Source organism: Phalacrocorax aristotelis, chromosome 18 (genome assembly GCF_949628215.1).
Source record: "Phalacrocorax aristotelis chromosome 18, bGulAri2.1, whole genome shotgun sequence".
Lineage (NCBI taxonomy): Eukaryota > Metazoa > Chordata > Aves > Suliformes > Phalacrocoracidae > Phalacrocorax > Phalacrocorax aristotelis.
This window is the reverse complement of record NC_134293.1, coordinates 5818093-5833490: the sequence shown is the minus strand read 5'-3', so window position 1 is coordinate 5833490 and position 15398 is coordinate 5818093. Positions and strand designations below refer to the sequence as shown.

At 41.6% G+C, this 15398-nt stretch overlaps 1 protein-coding gene across 1 annotated transcript in view; it reads right to left on the bottom strand.

The window, feature by feature from the left end:
• KSR1 (kinase suppressor of ras 1) overlaps positions 1-15398 on the bottom strand; it is a 76002-nt gene that overhangs the window by 8908 nt on the left and 51696 nt on the right. Inside the window, exons 4-19 of the mRNA XM_075112703.1 lie at positions 14499-14970; positions 13035-13039; positions 11090-11150; positions 9902-9985; positions 9261-9322; positions 9046-9152; positions 8558-8726; positions 7227-7268; positions 6226-6280; positions 5462-5507; positions 4050-4429; positions 3045-3141; positions 2106-2239; positions 1575-1706; positions 1177-1312; positions 696-829 (exon numbers count right to left, since the gene is read on the bottom strand). Coding sequence (XP_074968804.1) covers positions 696-829; positions 1177-1312; positions 1575-1706; positions 2106-2239; positions 3045-3141; positions 4050-4429; positions 5462-5507; positions 6226-6280; positions 7227-7268; positions 8558-8726; positions 9046-9152; positions 9261-9322; positions 9902-9985; positions 11090-11150; positions 13035-13039; positions 14499-14970 — 2116 coding nt within the window. The remainder of the gene's footprint in view (positions 1-695; positions 830-1176; positions 1313-1574; positions 1707-2105; positions 2240-3044; positions 3142-4049; positions 4430-5461; positions 5508-6225; positions 6281-7226; positions 7269-8557; positions 8727-9045; positions 9153-9260; positions 9323-9901; positions 9986-11089; positions 11151-13034; positions 13040-14498; positions 14971-15398) is intronic.

The following is a 15398-nucleotide window of genomic DNA, read 5'->3' as shown; positions in this document are numbered from 1 at the left end:
TTTCATGATTTACCTTTCCTTGGTCCAGATCTTGACATAATTCCAACTTAGAGATTCAGTCCAAACATTGCAACTCATCCATAGCTGTCAGTTTACTGCAGCTTCAGGATTTCTAAATAGCTTGACACGTGATACCACCTCTGGTTTTTCCCTAGAGGTCAATTATCCTGAGTCAGGACTAATTCTGCATTTCTTTATCAGCCTGTGCAAACTGGGCACTCTTCCATGAAGAGGAGAGGGTTGGAATTTTTTTTTCCTACATGCTCCTTGAGGAAGGCTACAAACTTGGGACTCTTCCAAAATTTAACAGTTCAGTTTCAAAGGGAAACAGTGGCACGTTCTCTGGTCCTTCCCTTCCTCAGACAGTACCAGCCATTACAGGGGAAATTCTAACCACTTTGGGGTCAGCGTGGGCCCTTTCCCATACTGGTGGTAGATACTCTCTGAAGCCAAACATAAAGCTGGAAAAGTCATCTACTGAAAGAGGGAGGTGAATATGTTAAAGTAGGAAATTAACTGTCTGAAGCATGCAAGCTTAATTGCATAATTTCCTAGTAACTAGAAAAGGAGAACAGCACAGGGTTACTCTCCCATCAGAGGTTTGACAGCCCCCAGGAAGGCAAAATAAAGCACAGAAGTGATCAGTTAGCAAATTCTGAGCAGCATAAATGTTCTGAACAGCAGCAAATACTCACTCAGCAGACTTCCAGAAATGCCCAGGGTGTGAGAGTCGACGATTCAATTTTGGCAGTTTTTCAAGCATATCCATGAGGACAGTGAAGCTAGGTCTCTCATTGACATCAAATGACCAGCACGCCGAGAGAATTTCCTGCATAGGGTATTTGTGACTCATTATCTCCGCTCAGTTCACAGTTCAAATGTGCAGGCCAAGCAACTGATAAGCATTGTGATTTGTTTGGGCCCAGCCAGAGATACTGTTTAATAGGTCTTGGACGGTCTTATAATCAAACAGTATCCTGTGTACCAGTGCACGTGCACTTCCATATGACAGTTATGGGCAGAGGCTTAGTACCTAACCTGGCGTCCCATTCTAATCTGTCTCTCTCCTGTCCTTTGGAGTTATAATAAGAGTAAAAATAAACATCCTCTTTAAGCAGCTCCCTCTTTTTCTGATAAATAGCTATATGGAAGGATTCCTGCAACTGAGGTACTTACGTTGACTTCTTTCCCCAAACTAGCAGTTGCAAGGACTTGTTTCACTCCTTCACCACTTCCAATCTGCCAGATAAGTGCCTCCGCAGGCTGGTTCTTGAAAGGCCATTCTCGTGCTTGGAGCTCATACCACACAGTCCTGCAACATGAACAGACAAATCAAGCCTTTGCCTGCTCTTAAGGGAAAGACACAAAACCCTGACACTCTCCCAGTTTCTTCAGATAAGCTCTAGAAGGTGTATAAGGCTGTGCAGCAAATCCCTCCCGCCCCACGCATGACTTTCATAGTGGGTGAGAAGATGCAAGTCTGTAAGAAGAGGACCACTGACTCACAAGGCTCAGGCCTTTTACAAATCTCATTTAGCAATCTCCTGTGGTACTCTTAGGTGTTCCTCTCTTACCCAAAGGCATAGATATCCGCAGCTTTGGAGAAAGGCAGCTTGTCTTCATCTTTCCCAGGGGCCATCTCACGAACAATCTCAGGGGCCAGGTAGCATAACCAGTCATGAGGCAGCTTCAATTCGTTCTCCCTCCTGAGTTCAAAAGAAGGAAGTGGTAATGAAACACTACTGCTTCAACCAAGCAGCAGCATATGGACCATATCTGTGCTTCACCTAATGCCTTGACTCAAACGTTTTCGCTGACATTGCCTTTCTAATTTTCTTGCCATATTAAAAAATACACATGTGTTAGCCTGACTGTCCAGCTCATTCTTGGGCTTAAAGTTTTCTGTGTTCTGAGTCTTACTGCATATGTAACTTCCTAGCCCTGTGCTACAGAAACCGTAGGAAGAACTGGGGGGGAAGTGCACATTCCAAAAATGTGTGTATGTACTCAAGGAGTCAAGACTCCTCATTTGTACTCTGTAATGCATCAAAATGTTTCACTGTCTGATCATTATTTATCACTCTAGAATTGGACCAAGCACTTACCTTCCTTCCTGAACCACACCCGAAATTCCAAATAATCCAAAGTCAGTGATCACAACTTTCCCATTGTCATAGAAAACATTCTTGGATTTCAGATCCTTATGTACAATCCCCTTTGCGTGAAGATACCCCATGCCCTGGGAAATATATGCAGAGATGTATACTTTTTAAAAATTATTTACGAGCCTCTAACGCTGGGCACACTTGCTTTCTAATACACATTTACTCTCATTACTCCAGCATAGATGATTAACTGTAAGTGGGGATGCAGCAGCTGTCTGACTTATGCAGGAAGGGTGCAAGAGAAGTCTGCAAGGGAGCAGATCTTAGTTTAGTGCTCAACCTCTGAGCTGCTTTTCATCCTCTGCATAGTAAGGCTGCTGGAAGGGTGCTCTTAGTTGAAACATTAAGTGGCTGTGGACTCACAATTCTGAAGAAGTCGGTATATGTAAGAACAATGAACAACTGACACAAGTTTGCTCACTAAATTCACAGGATATTTCTGCCAGAAAAGAAAATGGCAACTTTGGAAACACTTCTTCAGTTGAGAAATACTGAAAGCAAGCACAGAAAACACCGTGCAAATCTGGGAGAAAATGCCATCTACTTCAGAATGCATTAACTTAGCTGCAGTTACTAATAAAGAGAGGAGACAGGGAAGTCAGTCTGTCCTGCATACTTTTCTTCATTGTTCCTTTTATCTAAATTCTCCCTCCCCAGCCCCTTACTGACAAGCAAAAAGTCTATTTCTCTCCTAACAAGCACTTAGCTTATTGCCCACTAAATTAGGACATTTTTTTCAGCCAACTTTGAGTATTTCCTGCTGCAGCACTCTGTCGGGCTATTGAGACTTACAGAACCTCTCCAGCTGTGCGGCCTCTAAGCTCTTGCCGAGGCACTTCCCAGAAAGTGGATGTCTCCATTAGCATAGCGTATCCTTACCTTAATGATCTCCTGTGCTATTTGCCTGGTTTTGTTAATATCCAGGGATATCTTGGGGTCCCTTACAAAAGAGTGAAGCGTTCTTCCTTTGCAGAAGCTACGGGAAAGAGGAACAACAATTCTGAAAAAGGTCTTTAAAATATTGGAAAGGAATAAGAATGTAACACCGGATGTTCAATTGGTTTTCTTACCATGTTGACAGAATCCCAGCCTTCTTCCACTGCTGAGAAATGCCATTTTGAAGAACTTTAAGGACCCAATTGTACAGGAAACCTATTGCTAAAGCATGCTCAAGGATATGCAATGAATATTTAGGTATTTCTCCAGAGGACCAGTTATTGTTATATTGGCCTGACATCTGAAGTCCAGTTTTCAAAACTCTGAGCACCAGCTTCTGATGTTGGTGCTACTGGTCACTTAAACAGGAACCTTCTTTTGGAACTGGCAATTAGAAATTTCTGCGTACATCCTTGCCAAACTACAAGAATGGCCTGCCCTTAGCCCTACTTAAATTCAGCCTGCACATGAACTTCGTAAAAAGCTGTTATTAGGGGCTAAATGATCCTCAACTAAATAGTGAAAACAGGAGAGAGGAGAAAAATAGTATTGTTTTTGCCTAATCAGAAAGCATACCTAAGAGGAACAGAAAGGAACATATAACTGTTGCACTATCAGCCTCACACATTGGTTTATTGCCACTTTGCTGAATTGGAACCATCTGGAAGTAGATGACAGAGGAACAGCCTGTTCCAGATTTTTTTGTCTCCTGCTCTTTGAATTTTATTATTTAAGGATTCAAAAATAAAAATAAAATTGCCAAAAAAATAATAGATGTTCCCTAAGAGGAGACAACCCTAGTATCCAAAACTCTGAGCAACACAGACTGCATTCATGTCTGCCACCTCCTGACTGCAGTGAGAGGTTTATTTTCATTTAAAAAAAATAAATAATATCTATCTATACTCTCTCTATATTAAAAATAATGCTAAGATGCTATATCCTTACCTGGTAATGATTGCTAAATGAGGAGGGTTCATGCATGCTCCCATGAAAAGTACCACGTTCTCATGCCGGGTCTGTCTATAGTTCATCACCTCCTTTTTAAAGAGCTTGAGGTGATCCTGATTGTTCCCGTCTATCTCCAACAGCCTGATGGCCACTTCCCCATGCCATTTGCCCTTGTAAACCTTCCCCCATCGTCCTTGGCCAATAGGATCCCCCAGTTCAATCTGTTCAAAGGGAATGTCCCATTCTTGCAGGTAGACGCTGGTCTGGCTAGGTTTGCGATAAATCATCCCTTGCAAGTGTGGCCGTCTGTTTGGCAAATCTTCCACCTCATCATCGTCATCTTCAGGTTCTGATTTATTAGTCTCTGGTTCTTCCACCTGTTTACAAAAAGAGAAGGGAAATATATACTGAGTCCCATCTGAGCAGCAGAAGCAGCCTACCAGCCAGCAGCAAAGGTTGCTTTGAGAGAACTTCAGGGGGCTGGATGTACGCATTTGCCTACAGCTCTAGAAACGTACCTCACAGGACAAAGTAATCTCAGAAGGCTACAAAAAGACATACGTCTTCTGTATGTCAGTGCACGCAGGTGAAGGCAAGAAAGGCTTTATGGCATACAGAGTAAAATTTGTAGAACCAGCACTAACATTGAGGGACTCGGCAACTCTCAGGATTTGGCCTTCAGCATGGGGAAAAATAGTACAAGACCACTCTAAAAGGAAGGGTCAAGAACCTCTTTATTCTTCAAATAAACATGGGTGGGTGTTTGGGTTTCTTTCTGATCACTAAAATTCTCCTGTTAGGGAGAAATGCTCCAAAAATTAGCAAGCTTCATCCAAATTCCAGTAATTTCTGCTGAAATCATCGATTTTATCTCTATAGGTTTACTCATCCCTACAGAAACCCATTTCAGTGTTCATATTACAAGCTGAGCATGTGCTTAGGCACTACCAAAATGGGAGTCTTGTAAATAGGCATGGAAAGGCTTTCCTATGCAAAACATTGGCTCATGGTAGATCCTGCAAAGCAAAGCCTGTAAGCACGGCCTTATGTGACTGCGGGTAGCGCCTATACATGCATTACTTGCAGATTTAAGGTCTGCAGAGCATTTAGACCTCGTAACTCCAGCAGCAGACCTGCACCTATTGGAACGCAAAAATGGCTGTGCCAAATTGGTGAGCCAGAAGTTTGAAAAATACCATCTTAGCCCGACTGGAAAAAGTTAAGTATTGTTACAAGTACTTAAATGTTTCAGCCTAGCTAAAGAAATCATGAATTTTCAGTTGAGATCTTTGCAGTACAAACAGTTCAGTAGAACTGAGGTAACATACAGCTAGTCTACACTCATAATTCCAGGGCCACTTTCAACATGGCATTTCTGATTGTACAAAAGGGCAAACCAGAAAACCTACCTCTGCTTCACATTCAACTCCATCTGTGTCTGGCTGTTCGTGATCACTAACAAGAGAAGACAGGTTTACAGTGAAAATAGAGTCTGCATATCCTCCAAGTTAGAAAAGCGGGCTGCTACATATGCTATTAGTGGAGTGGAATGAAGGAAATAGAGAACAGATCTTGACAGCGTCATAGTAGGTCAGAGAAAAATAAAATTACTGCTCCACTTAATAGATAAGGACTTTCTAAGCTTACTTTAGCAAATGAGGGACAAAGACTTTGAAGTGATTTTCAACAATTAAGTAGCAGGCATTGATTTGGCAGTGACATGGCTGCATTATTACAATGTGTTCCAGTAGCGGATACGCCTATTCCTACAGCGGAGAAGCAATTGTGAGTGCCGGCAATGCAAGCTGAAATCTTTTGCGTGCCATACAACTAAGATCCATAAAAAGATGAATGCTTGCAGTGAAGTGTGTTGTGCTCTTTTAATCGCAAAACTCCATAACTTCTGTTTCATCAGACCTTTCTGGTCTTGGGAATGCACACATAACCAGAAATAGGTATTAAAGGTGTGGACTTCTTACTGTCCGATTTAAAGTAAATATCACATTCAGCTTTACAAACCTGGGAATGCCAGTATCGCCCTTGCTGGCTAAAATTATCCTGTGAGTTCTCAGATGGTAAGTTCAAGTTTTGGTCATAACACAGCACTTTCGGACTGATCTGAAGATTATCAGGTAAACACTATGCAAGTAAAAGAATTTAAAACCATACTTACTTAGTGTCTGCAGCTGTTTCTGGAGGCTGTGCTATTTGTGCAGGACTGGGAATTTCTGGGAAAGTAGAAATATTCATGATATGTATTTTACACTTTAATATCTCATACATTGGAACTTTTAACATTGCAATAGTGATAATTTGCTTCTTATTCAGGAATTATTGAGTAAACGCAACCACAGACAATATGATTTCGTACTTCTTTCAAAACTATGCTCATCTTTTGTAGTATTTACATGCCTGTATATTGACCAAGCCCAGTCTTCTTCCCATTCATCTACTTATCTGTAATATCTTTCAAGGTCAGTCCTTGTCTGTGAACTCCTTGCACACCTTTAAGTTGCCTTGGACAATAAGAAATACTTAAATCCTTACAGAACTAGGAGGTTTGAATTAATCTATACTGCAGGTCATGTATTCCAACTGCACCTAGCCTGTCCAGTGGCGCCAGTGGACAGGAAATTCAGCTTGGGTTGCAAATCCTTCCAAAATTCAGAATATATACTCTGTACCTGGCATCCTACATCATCAGTTCTCACTTTGGAAACAAACAAGCTGTTTCTAAAGGTTCAAACAGCTGACTGAGAAAAGTTTGTATGTGCAAATCCACATATGAATAGTGTTGCATCATTCTTAAATCCCATAGGCAAAAGCCTCAGTTCATAAAGGTGAGCTCAGCATTTCTGAACTGACAGTGTCCATTTATACTGGCTAAGCAACCCTTTTTAAAGAAAGAACATGGCTGTGTATAGAATCCCACAGCAGAAAGCAACTGTTTTGCAAGAGAATAGTCAAAGTTTCACCTGAGTCCGTAGATCACCTCACTACCTCACATTAGCAGAGAGGCCTGAATTATATACTGAGATAAGAGAAAGTTTAAATTGTTTTAGATACTTTTTTTTAAAAGCAGAATTATTGTTCTTGGGCAGCATGCAGAAGTTTACAAACAAGTTACTTTTTGGCAGCAGAAGCTGGTTAGTAGAATTAAAACAACGAACTCACCTGGGAAGATAAATTGTTGTCTATGCTGAATGTAGTAGGCAGCTTTTTTTAAAAATAAAAAAAAAAAAAAAGGACAGCAAAAAAGATTACCAGGAGGAGAAAAAAAAACAAACCACAAACAAGTTAGAGGATGATCAGTAAGTGCCCCATATGCATTCAATGAATTAGTCCCAACTCACTGCTGGGAAACAGATTAGTAGATTTATCAGCCTGCTCGAAGGAGTGAATTTCAGCACATGCATTTCTGGAGGACTATGACAGATGATACTTATCAAATGAAAGCTATGTTACCAATAGCAAACAGCCTGGTGGGAAAACAACACATTCAGACTTCAAGTGGCAGAAGTAAATTTAGAGAACCCAGGAATGCTAAAAGGCAGGCCCAGGTAAGAGCTGGTGCTTCAGTGCTCTCTTATGTCTTCAGCTTTTTCAGAGATGCACCCAGAGAAGCTGAAGTTCATGAGCCATCTGCAAGCATTTTCTCTTTATTTCAGTGACTTTGAGCAGTATTTCCTAATACAAAGTAGTTGCAGTAGAATCCTTGTACTAAACTGACTCTGCTTCTGCTCCTTTTTGAGTAGGCTAAAATAGCAGCTTTCACTCACAGATGAAAAGATTAATGCAAAATACTGCAATGTTGAAGGCTACGTGTAGCAGCTAGTGAGCAGCATGTGACTTCACTTCCAGATCAAAGGAATTCAATTTATTCTCACTATATAAATCTTTGCCCTTGTCAGAGATCTTGCCTCTGTCGACTTTGGCAAAGGCTGCACATTTGGGTCCTGAATCTGTAAAGTATGTAGGGTAAATTCTTCTCCACCATACGTGTGTGCCAATGGTTTAAACAAACACTCATAGGGCTGATTGTTGGTTATCTTTTGGAAGGGACTAGTAAAGTAATTCATCCCACTTCTCATTTTCATGTTTTGCTCTAGCAATCAGCTTACTCATGATTTAAAGCCACTGGTGACCAAACATAGCAGGCAACATGCATTTTACAATACAATGAGGAAAGGGAGGAGAAGGAATGTAATTTTTTTGTTTTAGTCCTCTTCAGAAAAGGAGAAAATAAAAAGATCAAATAATCTAAAAAAGGTGCCAGCACCGCTTAATCATCTGTCTCCTGCAAAGGTATCTTGTTGATACCACTTCAAAACTTTTAAGAACAGACCATTTTCTTTTATCAAGTTACAAGATACATCTTCACACCTTCCTTAAGACACAACCATGTATTCAGAAACCTGCAACTACCCATGATATCTTGGTCAGCCTCTGCTTGCATAGAGGCCTTTCTGATCTTGACAGAGGTCTCCTGAAAGAGATAAGTTTACCTGGGAAGTTAAATCGTCCATCCCTCTGGCCCATAGGAGATGGGTTTGGGGGAGGTGTTGCACTGGGAGGGTTGGAAGACTGGAAAGGTGCTGGAGAAGATGGTGTGGATGAGGTTGTAGAAGAAGGATTACTGCTAGAGTCCAGATGATTTATTGCTGGTGGATGCTCCTACAAAGCAAGGAAAGTAACTCGTGAGAAAACAACAAAAAGAAAGCAAGCAAGCATTCCCCTCAGTGTTTACTGAACAACTGAGAAAGGAAACTGTCCCTATCCTCAATTATAGCATAGTTTATCTAAGCGAGTAGGCAGCTGGAGCTGTGCACAACCTATGTTTTACAAGGAGAAAATGTCATGTATCAAAGACTCCTTGCAAAGAGAAGCTCAAGGTGCCATTCTTGCTCCAACCAGCAAGGTACTACTGCCACCTCTCCTTCTTGCAGCTCCTCAGTGATTTACAGACACAAGACTCACTTCAGTCACCATGTACCTTTTTAGTTAGTGCTTTGGGAAGAGTTCCAAATTGTGGTTCTGTTGGTCTGTCTATTGGATTATTGATATCAGAAGGGACAGACTCTGTTCTTCTTATTTTTGTTACTGAAAAACAGGTTGGAGAAGGGAAAAAAAAAGCTTTAATCAGACTTTTTATTCTTGTGATACCGTGAATTACATTGAAATGCTAAAAACTTGTAGAAAATTACTTACTGGGAAGGAAGGATATTCTACAAGCAGGTGCCTCTTTAGTACATTTGTTGTGACATTTTAATCTGAAAGAGAAACATTACATGTTAAATAGCAACTTGTTCTTCCCCAAAAAGAGGAAGCCTACCCTTAATTTGTAATTCTTATGCTAATCTCAGAGGGAGTTCTGGAATGCTCCAGGCCCCAAGGCAGCATGCATTCATATGAAGAATCCTATTATGTGTGTCATTAGGCTAATGAAAGCCAGATACATATCTTAGCATCTGATTTATTTTGAAAATAGTTACCTTCACTGACTCTCATCCTGCGACAGTGAAGCACTGAAAGCTCAGCACTCTGGACTAATAAGCCAGAGAGAAGCAAAAATTAAAATCCTCGCTGTTACTTGGGTATCCAGCTCCCACTACATGATTTGCCTATGATCAGGTAGGAAGCCTGTGACAGGAAAACGAATTTGGTTCATCTATGTGTCAGGCTGCCAACCTAAGTATAAGTTGTGCCAAAGCATCCCTCTGCCAGTTCAGAAGCTGACTGAAAAAGTGATGCCACTGTTAACAGTTCATCACATCAAGAGATACTTGTCACTGGCAAACTTGAATGACTCAAATGCAAAGTTCTGAAAAAGATAATTGCTGTGTGCTCACCTGCAGTACTTACACTTCACCCCAAACATCATGCTTTTCTGACAGACTTGGCAAATCTGAGATAACCAAGACTTTGTAGAGAACCTAAATGGAGGTAAGAGGGGAAAAACAATGTTAACTGGTGTCTAAAGAAAAATGAACATTTGTTGGTAGGTACAGACAGGCCTATGCTCCTTTAGCCCTTTCTGAAAAGGGCAAGGGGTGGTGTGGAAAAGACTTCTTAATTTTCTGATCGAAAGCAACTGAAAGAAGGCTGGCACAAACTCTGCTGGCCTCTCGCTAGTTCTCCACTCTTGGAACAGGGCTGAGGTGCTCAGAGGTGTCTCTGACAAGGAGACTGGGTGTACATGTACACGCATCTCTAAAAGGTCCTCAAAGCTGCAGCTCAGCAATTACTGATCAGAAGCCTCATACAGTCACAGATATCCAAGTGATAGAGTACCACTTCTTTTCATAAAAAAAAGCCTCAAACTGGAATTGAGCTTTACCTCATGAACAAGCAAGTACTGTGAGAGGGAGCAGCCAGCACACACTCCAAGTGCAGATCAGCCCATGAGCATGTGCTGTCTATCGGTCGCCAGTGTCCCTCCTCAGGTCAGCAGGACATGTCACGTGGTGCTGGTTATATCCACCTAACACCTCTGTAGAACTGGGACCCAATTTATGGTGGGTGGGGGTATGGAAGTGTTATCCCTTTTACCAGAAAATTAACTGGATAGGTTTGTTTGGCATTAGAACTCGCTGGCCCAGTTGTGGTTTGGATTTGGGAACGGGTGACGCAGGAAGCTACATGGGAGGAAAAAGGAAATATGTGCTCTTTCCACACAGGGAGGAAGGAGCAGCTTCCCTTTCGTTTGCAGCAGTGGAAGTGTTTTAGAAAAGGCATTACACATTTGGCATGCCTGGTCCCACCACCCCATACACAATGTTACTACTGCTGGTACGCTAGTCATTACAGAATCACAAGTCAGTTGACTTTATACAAAAGATTTCAAGTGCATATATTAAAAAGAAATGAAACTGAAATACATAGTTTCGACTGAACTTGGCAAATGAGGCACCCGACCCAAACCCAACTTCAAACCTATCTTAGAGTCGTGACTGCTACAAACACACTACATAGGATGCTGTCCTGGTCTGACCCCTCGGTTTGTTTCCTTTGTGGCTCCCACAGCATGTGTCACTTACCTGTGTGTTACAGCTAAGCCAAAGTCTCTTCGTACCATTTGAGGGGAGCCTTGGGAGAGTTCTGATGGAGAACAAAAGGATGTTTTAGGGAAGCATTACTCACAAGCATGCTTACCAGTCTAGACAGAAACAAAGCGATTGCTGTCATAGATAAGGACTAGTGGCTATGTAGCACCGCTGAGATTGGTTCGACTCTGCTGTAAAGCTACTACCAGATACTACTCTTATTTGTTTCCATATGGAGGCAATGTAAGATAAGATTTGGTGGTGGAATCATAATTCTTCTGTCTTTTTGTTAAATGACTATGTTTTATGTTTAGGGATTACAGAAGCCCGTCTGATGAGGTCTAGGCCATTCTTAAAACAAAGTGGGAAGTCAGACTTTACTCCCATTTGGTTTACTCCCAATTAGTCTACCATGAATACCATTACCCCTTTTCATGCAGCGTCAGTAGACTTCAGAATATTCTTTTACACCAAAAACTATTATCTCCTTTTTGTAGACAGGGCCAGTGGGACCCAGAAGAATAAGATTTATGGGAGGTCACTTAGCTAGCTGCTAAGTGCAGAAAGGGAAACCTAGACTTCAAAATGCCACTCCAGCACTCCAGTGGTTATGCCACATAACTTCCTAAAAACTCTCAAATACTAAAATTCTGGCATATTTCCTAAATTTAATCTATAGCCATATTGCAAATCTGGAGAAAACTCAAATCTGCAAGTATCAACACAGCTTCAAGGCTGGACGCTGTCAATGCTTACAAAAAGCCAGTCTCTTTATTTGACCCTAGATGGCACCAGATTCTGTTTTATCATTATTCCAGTGAACTTTTAAAGGCATCTGTGGTCTTCAGCATCTTAGAATAGGCTGGAATGGCTAACTGCTTTTCCAAGGAATATTGCTGATCTACTGTGGCCATCCAAATGCAGAGTGATCTGAATTAATCATAACACAAGAGATAAGATGGCTAAATCATTACTGAAGGGTCCTAATCAAAATTTTGGTATTGAGTGGGACTTAAAAGAGCCTACAATATAGATTTTAAAACAGACAATATGACTATATGCATAGAAGTACCAAAATTTTTCATTTGTTTGAATTTATTCTAATACCTTTTTTATTTATTGCATATATTCTGTCACTCTCCACAGAGGAATGATCAGATTTCTGCTTGCATTTTCATTTTACAGTTTTCTTTCTATGCTTTTTCATTTCTGAAATTCCTGGGATTTTTGTTTTAAAGGGCCTTATACGTGTGGTGCTATAACGTCCTTCTTTGGACTTTTATACTTTACAAAAAGGTGAGACACTTTCCAAGATGCCCATATCTCTCTGTGTTAGCTTCCAAGTTACAGGTTGTGTCTGAGACAGACACACAGAGTCACATGAGGATAGCTAAAATATTAAATGGCATTGATACATACTGGATAAAAATCACAAGTCCTAGTCCTGTAAGCCATTAAACATTTGAACAGACTCATCAACATCAGAGGAAGCATTCCATATTTAAGCACATGGTGAAGTGTTTCTCAGAAGGTTGCACGCAACTGGCTGATTTCATTACAGACATACTTGGCAATGAATACCCAAAGATACTAAACGATTAGATATGAAGTTATTTCTAGTACCAAGAGGCATCAATAACAGCTGTGTGAAGTCACAGACAAGCTATTACCCAAAGCCCTTGCTTTAATTCTTTAAATGTCAGTATTCCTTTTCCTTGCTTTTGTCATTTGAAGAAATACCAGGTACTAAAAAGACCATGTAAACATCCTGCAGTCCTCCAGTAGGCCAAGCTCCTGTTAAAGTTAACAGGAACTCTGGGATAGAAGGCCCTGTTGAGGACCTCCAGAGGTTGCACAGGGATGATCAACAGATAGTTGACAAGGACAGGTTCTTCTCTCTCAGCAATGAAATGAAGACAGCCCTGTCAAAATCTCTTACCGAACCTAGAGAGAAAAAAAAAATTTTTTTTAGATGTTCATATTCATGTGACAGGATACACACTTTGCTAGAGCAGAAGCTCCTTCCTGCAGCGTTTGATGTCAAGTTTACAAACATCTCTGGTTTTGCACAGGCTCCTGAAGTTGCTGCATAGCCAATATTTTCCTGCCTACAAACGGCAGTCTTTGCTGGGTAGAGCTTCAGCTCCAGCCTGTGAGTGAAGTGTACATGACTGCACCTGAATTTTGGCTTGCAGACGAGAAGTGTTACTGGGGCTGCGCCACTCAGTCAGCTGGCAGGCTCCATGGAAGTGCCTGAATCACCGAAGGAATTGCAAAATGTGGTACTATCAGACTTAATCAATAGGACCTAGATCACAGCAGACCAGGTTCTCACCACTGAATTTCAAAACAAAGCTGTGCATTAGCCACAGATGCTTGCCTGGTGCATTTAGATGTTCAGCAACTTGCAGGTTTTAGTATATAATTCATATGCACTCACAGTGTGGAAGAATACTGCTTTCAAGGCTTCGCATTTCTAATGAACTCTTTCACATCAATCAGCAGGCAATACAGTACTGCAGCGTCAAAAGCACAGCCCTTTGCTGTTAATGCTCACTCCCAAAATCCCAACTCTGTTATGAGCTGGGCTAGTTTCCCTCATATAAAAATGTAATTTTGGCAAAAAGGTCCTGAGTAGGACAGGCTCTTTGAACTCTTCCAGGTGGTTGAAGAGTTAGGCTAAGTCATAATGATCCAGTGACTGCTACAGAATTTGGATGCTGACCTAAGTTTCTCTGATGTTTAAGGATAACCAGAGTCTTTGGAAGGCACACTTCTTTCCCAGCTTCAACTATTAGCTAAATGTTAGATTAATACCTTCCATCGTACCTACACAGAAAAGCATATCTCAAAGCCTGGACCAGTCCAAAAAAAGAAAAAAAAAAGGGTGTAGCCTGAGACCAGTGGTCTTGTTGATCATTGACATGTTGACATAACAAAACTAATGTCTTGTTATGGAGCTAAAGTTGCCCACACTGTAATAAATGTGCTTTAAAGTTCACAGTAGCAGCTAAAATACATCTTAAGATACAAACATAAAAGGATACCAGACACCTGAAGTGTGAGGAACATTTAAAGATAGAATTCTAGTACGTGGAATTGGCTACTAGATGCTTGAGAAAAACTGGCTGGGGCCCTTTAATAGCAGCAGCCATCCCAGCTTCCCCAGCAGGTGCAATTCCAAATAAATTAAAATAAATTTCAAGTTAAGTGTACTATTAAAAAGCAGGTTTTTGTAGTTATCTTAGAATATCCCACTGGTAGAGATTCTCAGGCTATGGTGAAACCATCACGAGGCAGCTGGACACCAGCTCTTTCAGAGTCAGAACTGGAGCACTGAATGCCCTTTGGTATGACCACAGCCCACCAGTGCCCCTGGGGAAGGAGGAGGTGTCATGCTTACTTTATTGGAGGAACTTCATCTATCCTGTTTCCTAACTGTGATTCGTGAGACTTGCTTCTTGTGAGGGTTGGAAAGTTAGGTAGCAGCTGAAAAACCTTCCGGCAAGGGGGAGGAGGAGTCCGTGGTGGCTTCAATTTATGCCGTCTCTTGGCTTGAGGAGTGGTTGGTGGGGTGATGGTGATGCTGTGGGGAGTCCTTGGTGTTAACCTTCCACTGTGTGCGGGGAACGCAAAAGGGTCCAGGAGGTTTTCTGCATAGATAGAAGGTCCATGACTTGAGGCAAGAGAATCTGAAGATGGGATTGTAGATACTGACACAGAACGTGCCTGCTGGCTGTTGCCCTTGGGAAGGTGCAGTGCAGAGGGAGTCCATGTGGGCACAGAGGAGCAGGGGGATTCAGTCGTGTTTGTAGAGCTGTTCTCTCGGCGTGCCTCAGAAAGATTCATCAGCACATCATCTTTTAACTCCCCACCTGTTCACCAATCGTAGCAACGTTCATGAATGATTAAACAGAAAAGCCAATGCATATACACATACTACATCATACTGCTTTAGGCTACAAGGTGGGTTTTTTTTTCCCTTGCTTTGCACCTAGCCACGGTGCAAGCCCAGTTTCTCCTCCCGACACCTAAGACATCAGCTAAAGTAACCTTTGAAACGAGAATGGCAGTAACTACCCTTCTTTCCTATCTGTAGCTACATATCTCAAAAGCTAAAACCAGGTCCTGTTCTAAGATGGGTTGAGTTTTAATAGATTGGGGCCCTATGGAAGAGTATCAGATACACTTACCAACATAAAACAGGCACCCATGTCCCACGGCAAGCCTATGTGGATTTGGCGCCAATCTGTTCAGACAAATCTGTACATCCAAACTGGCACCCTGTCTGCTCTTAGACTGG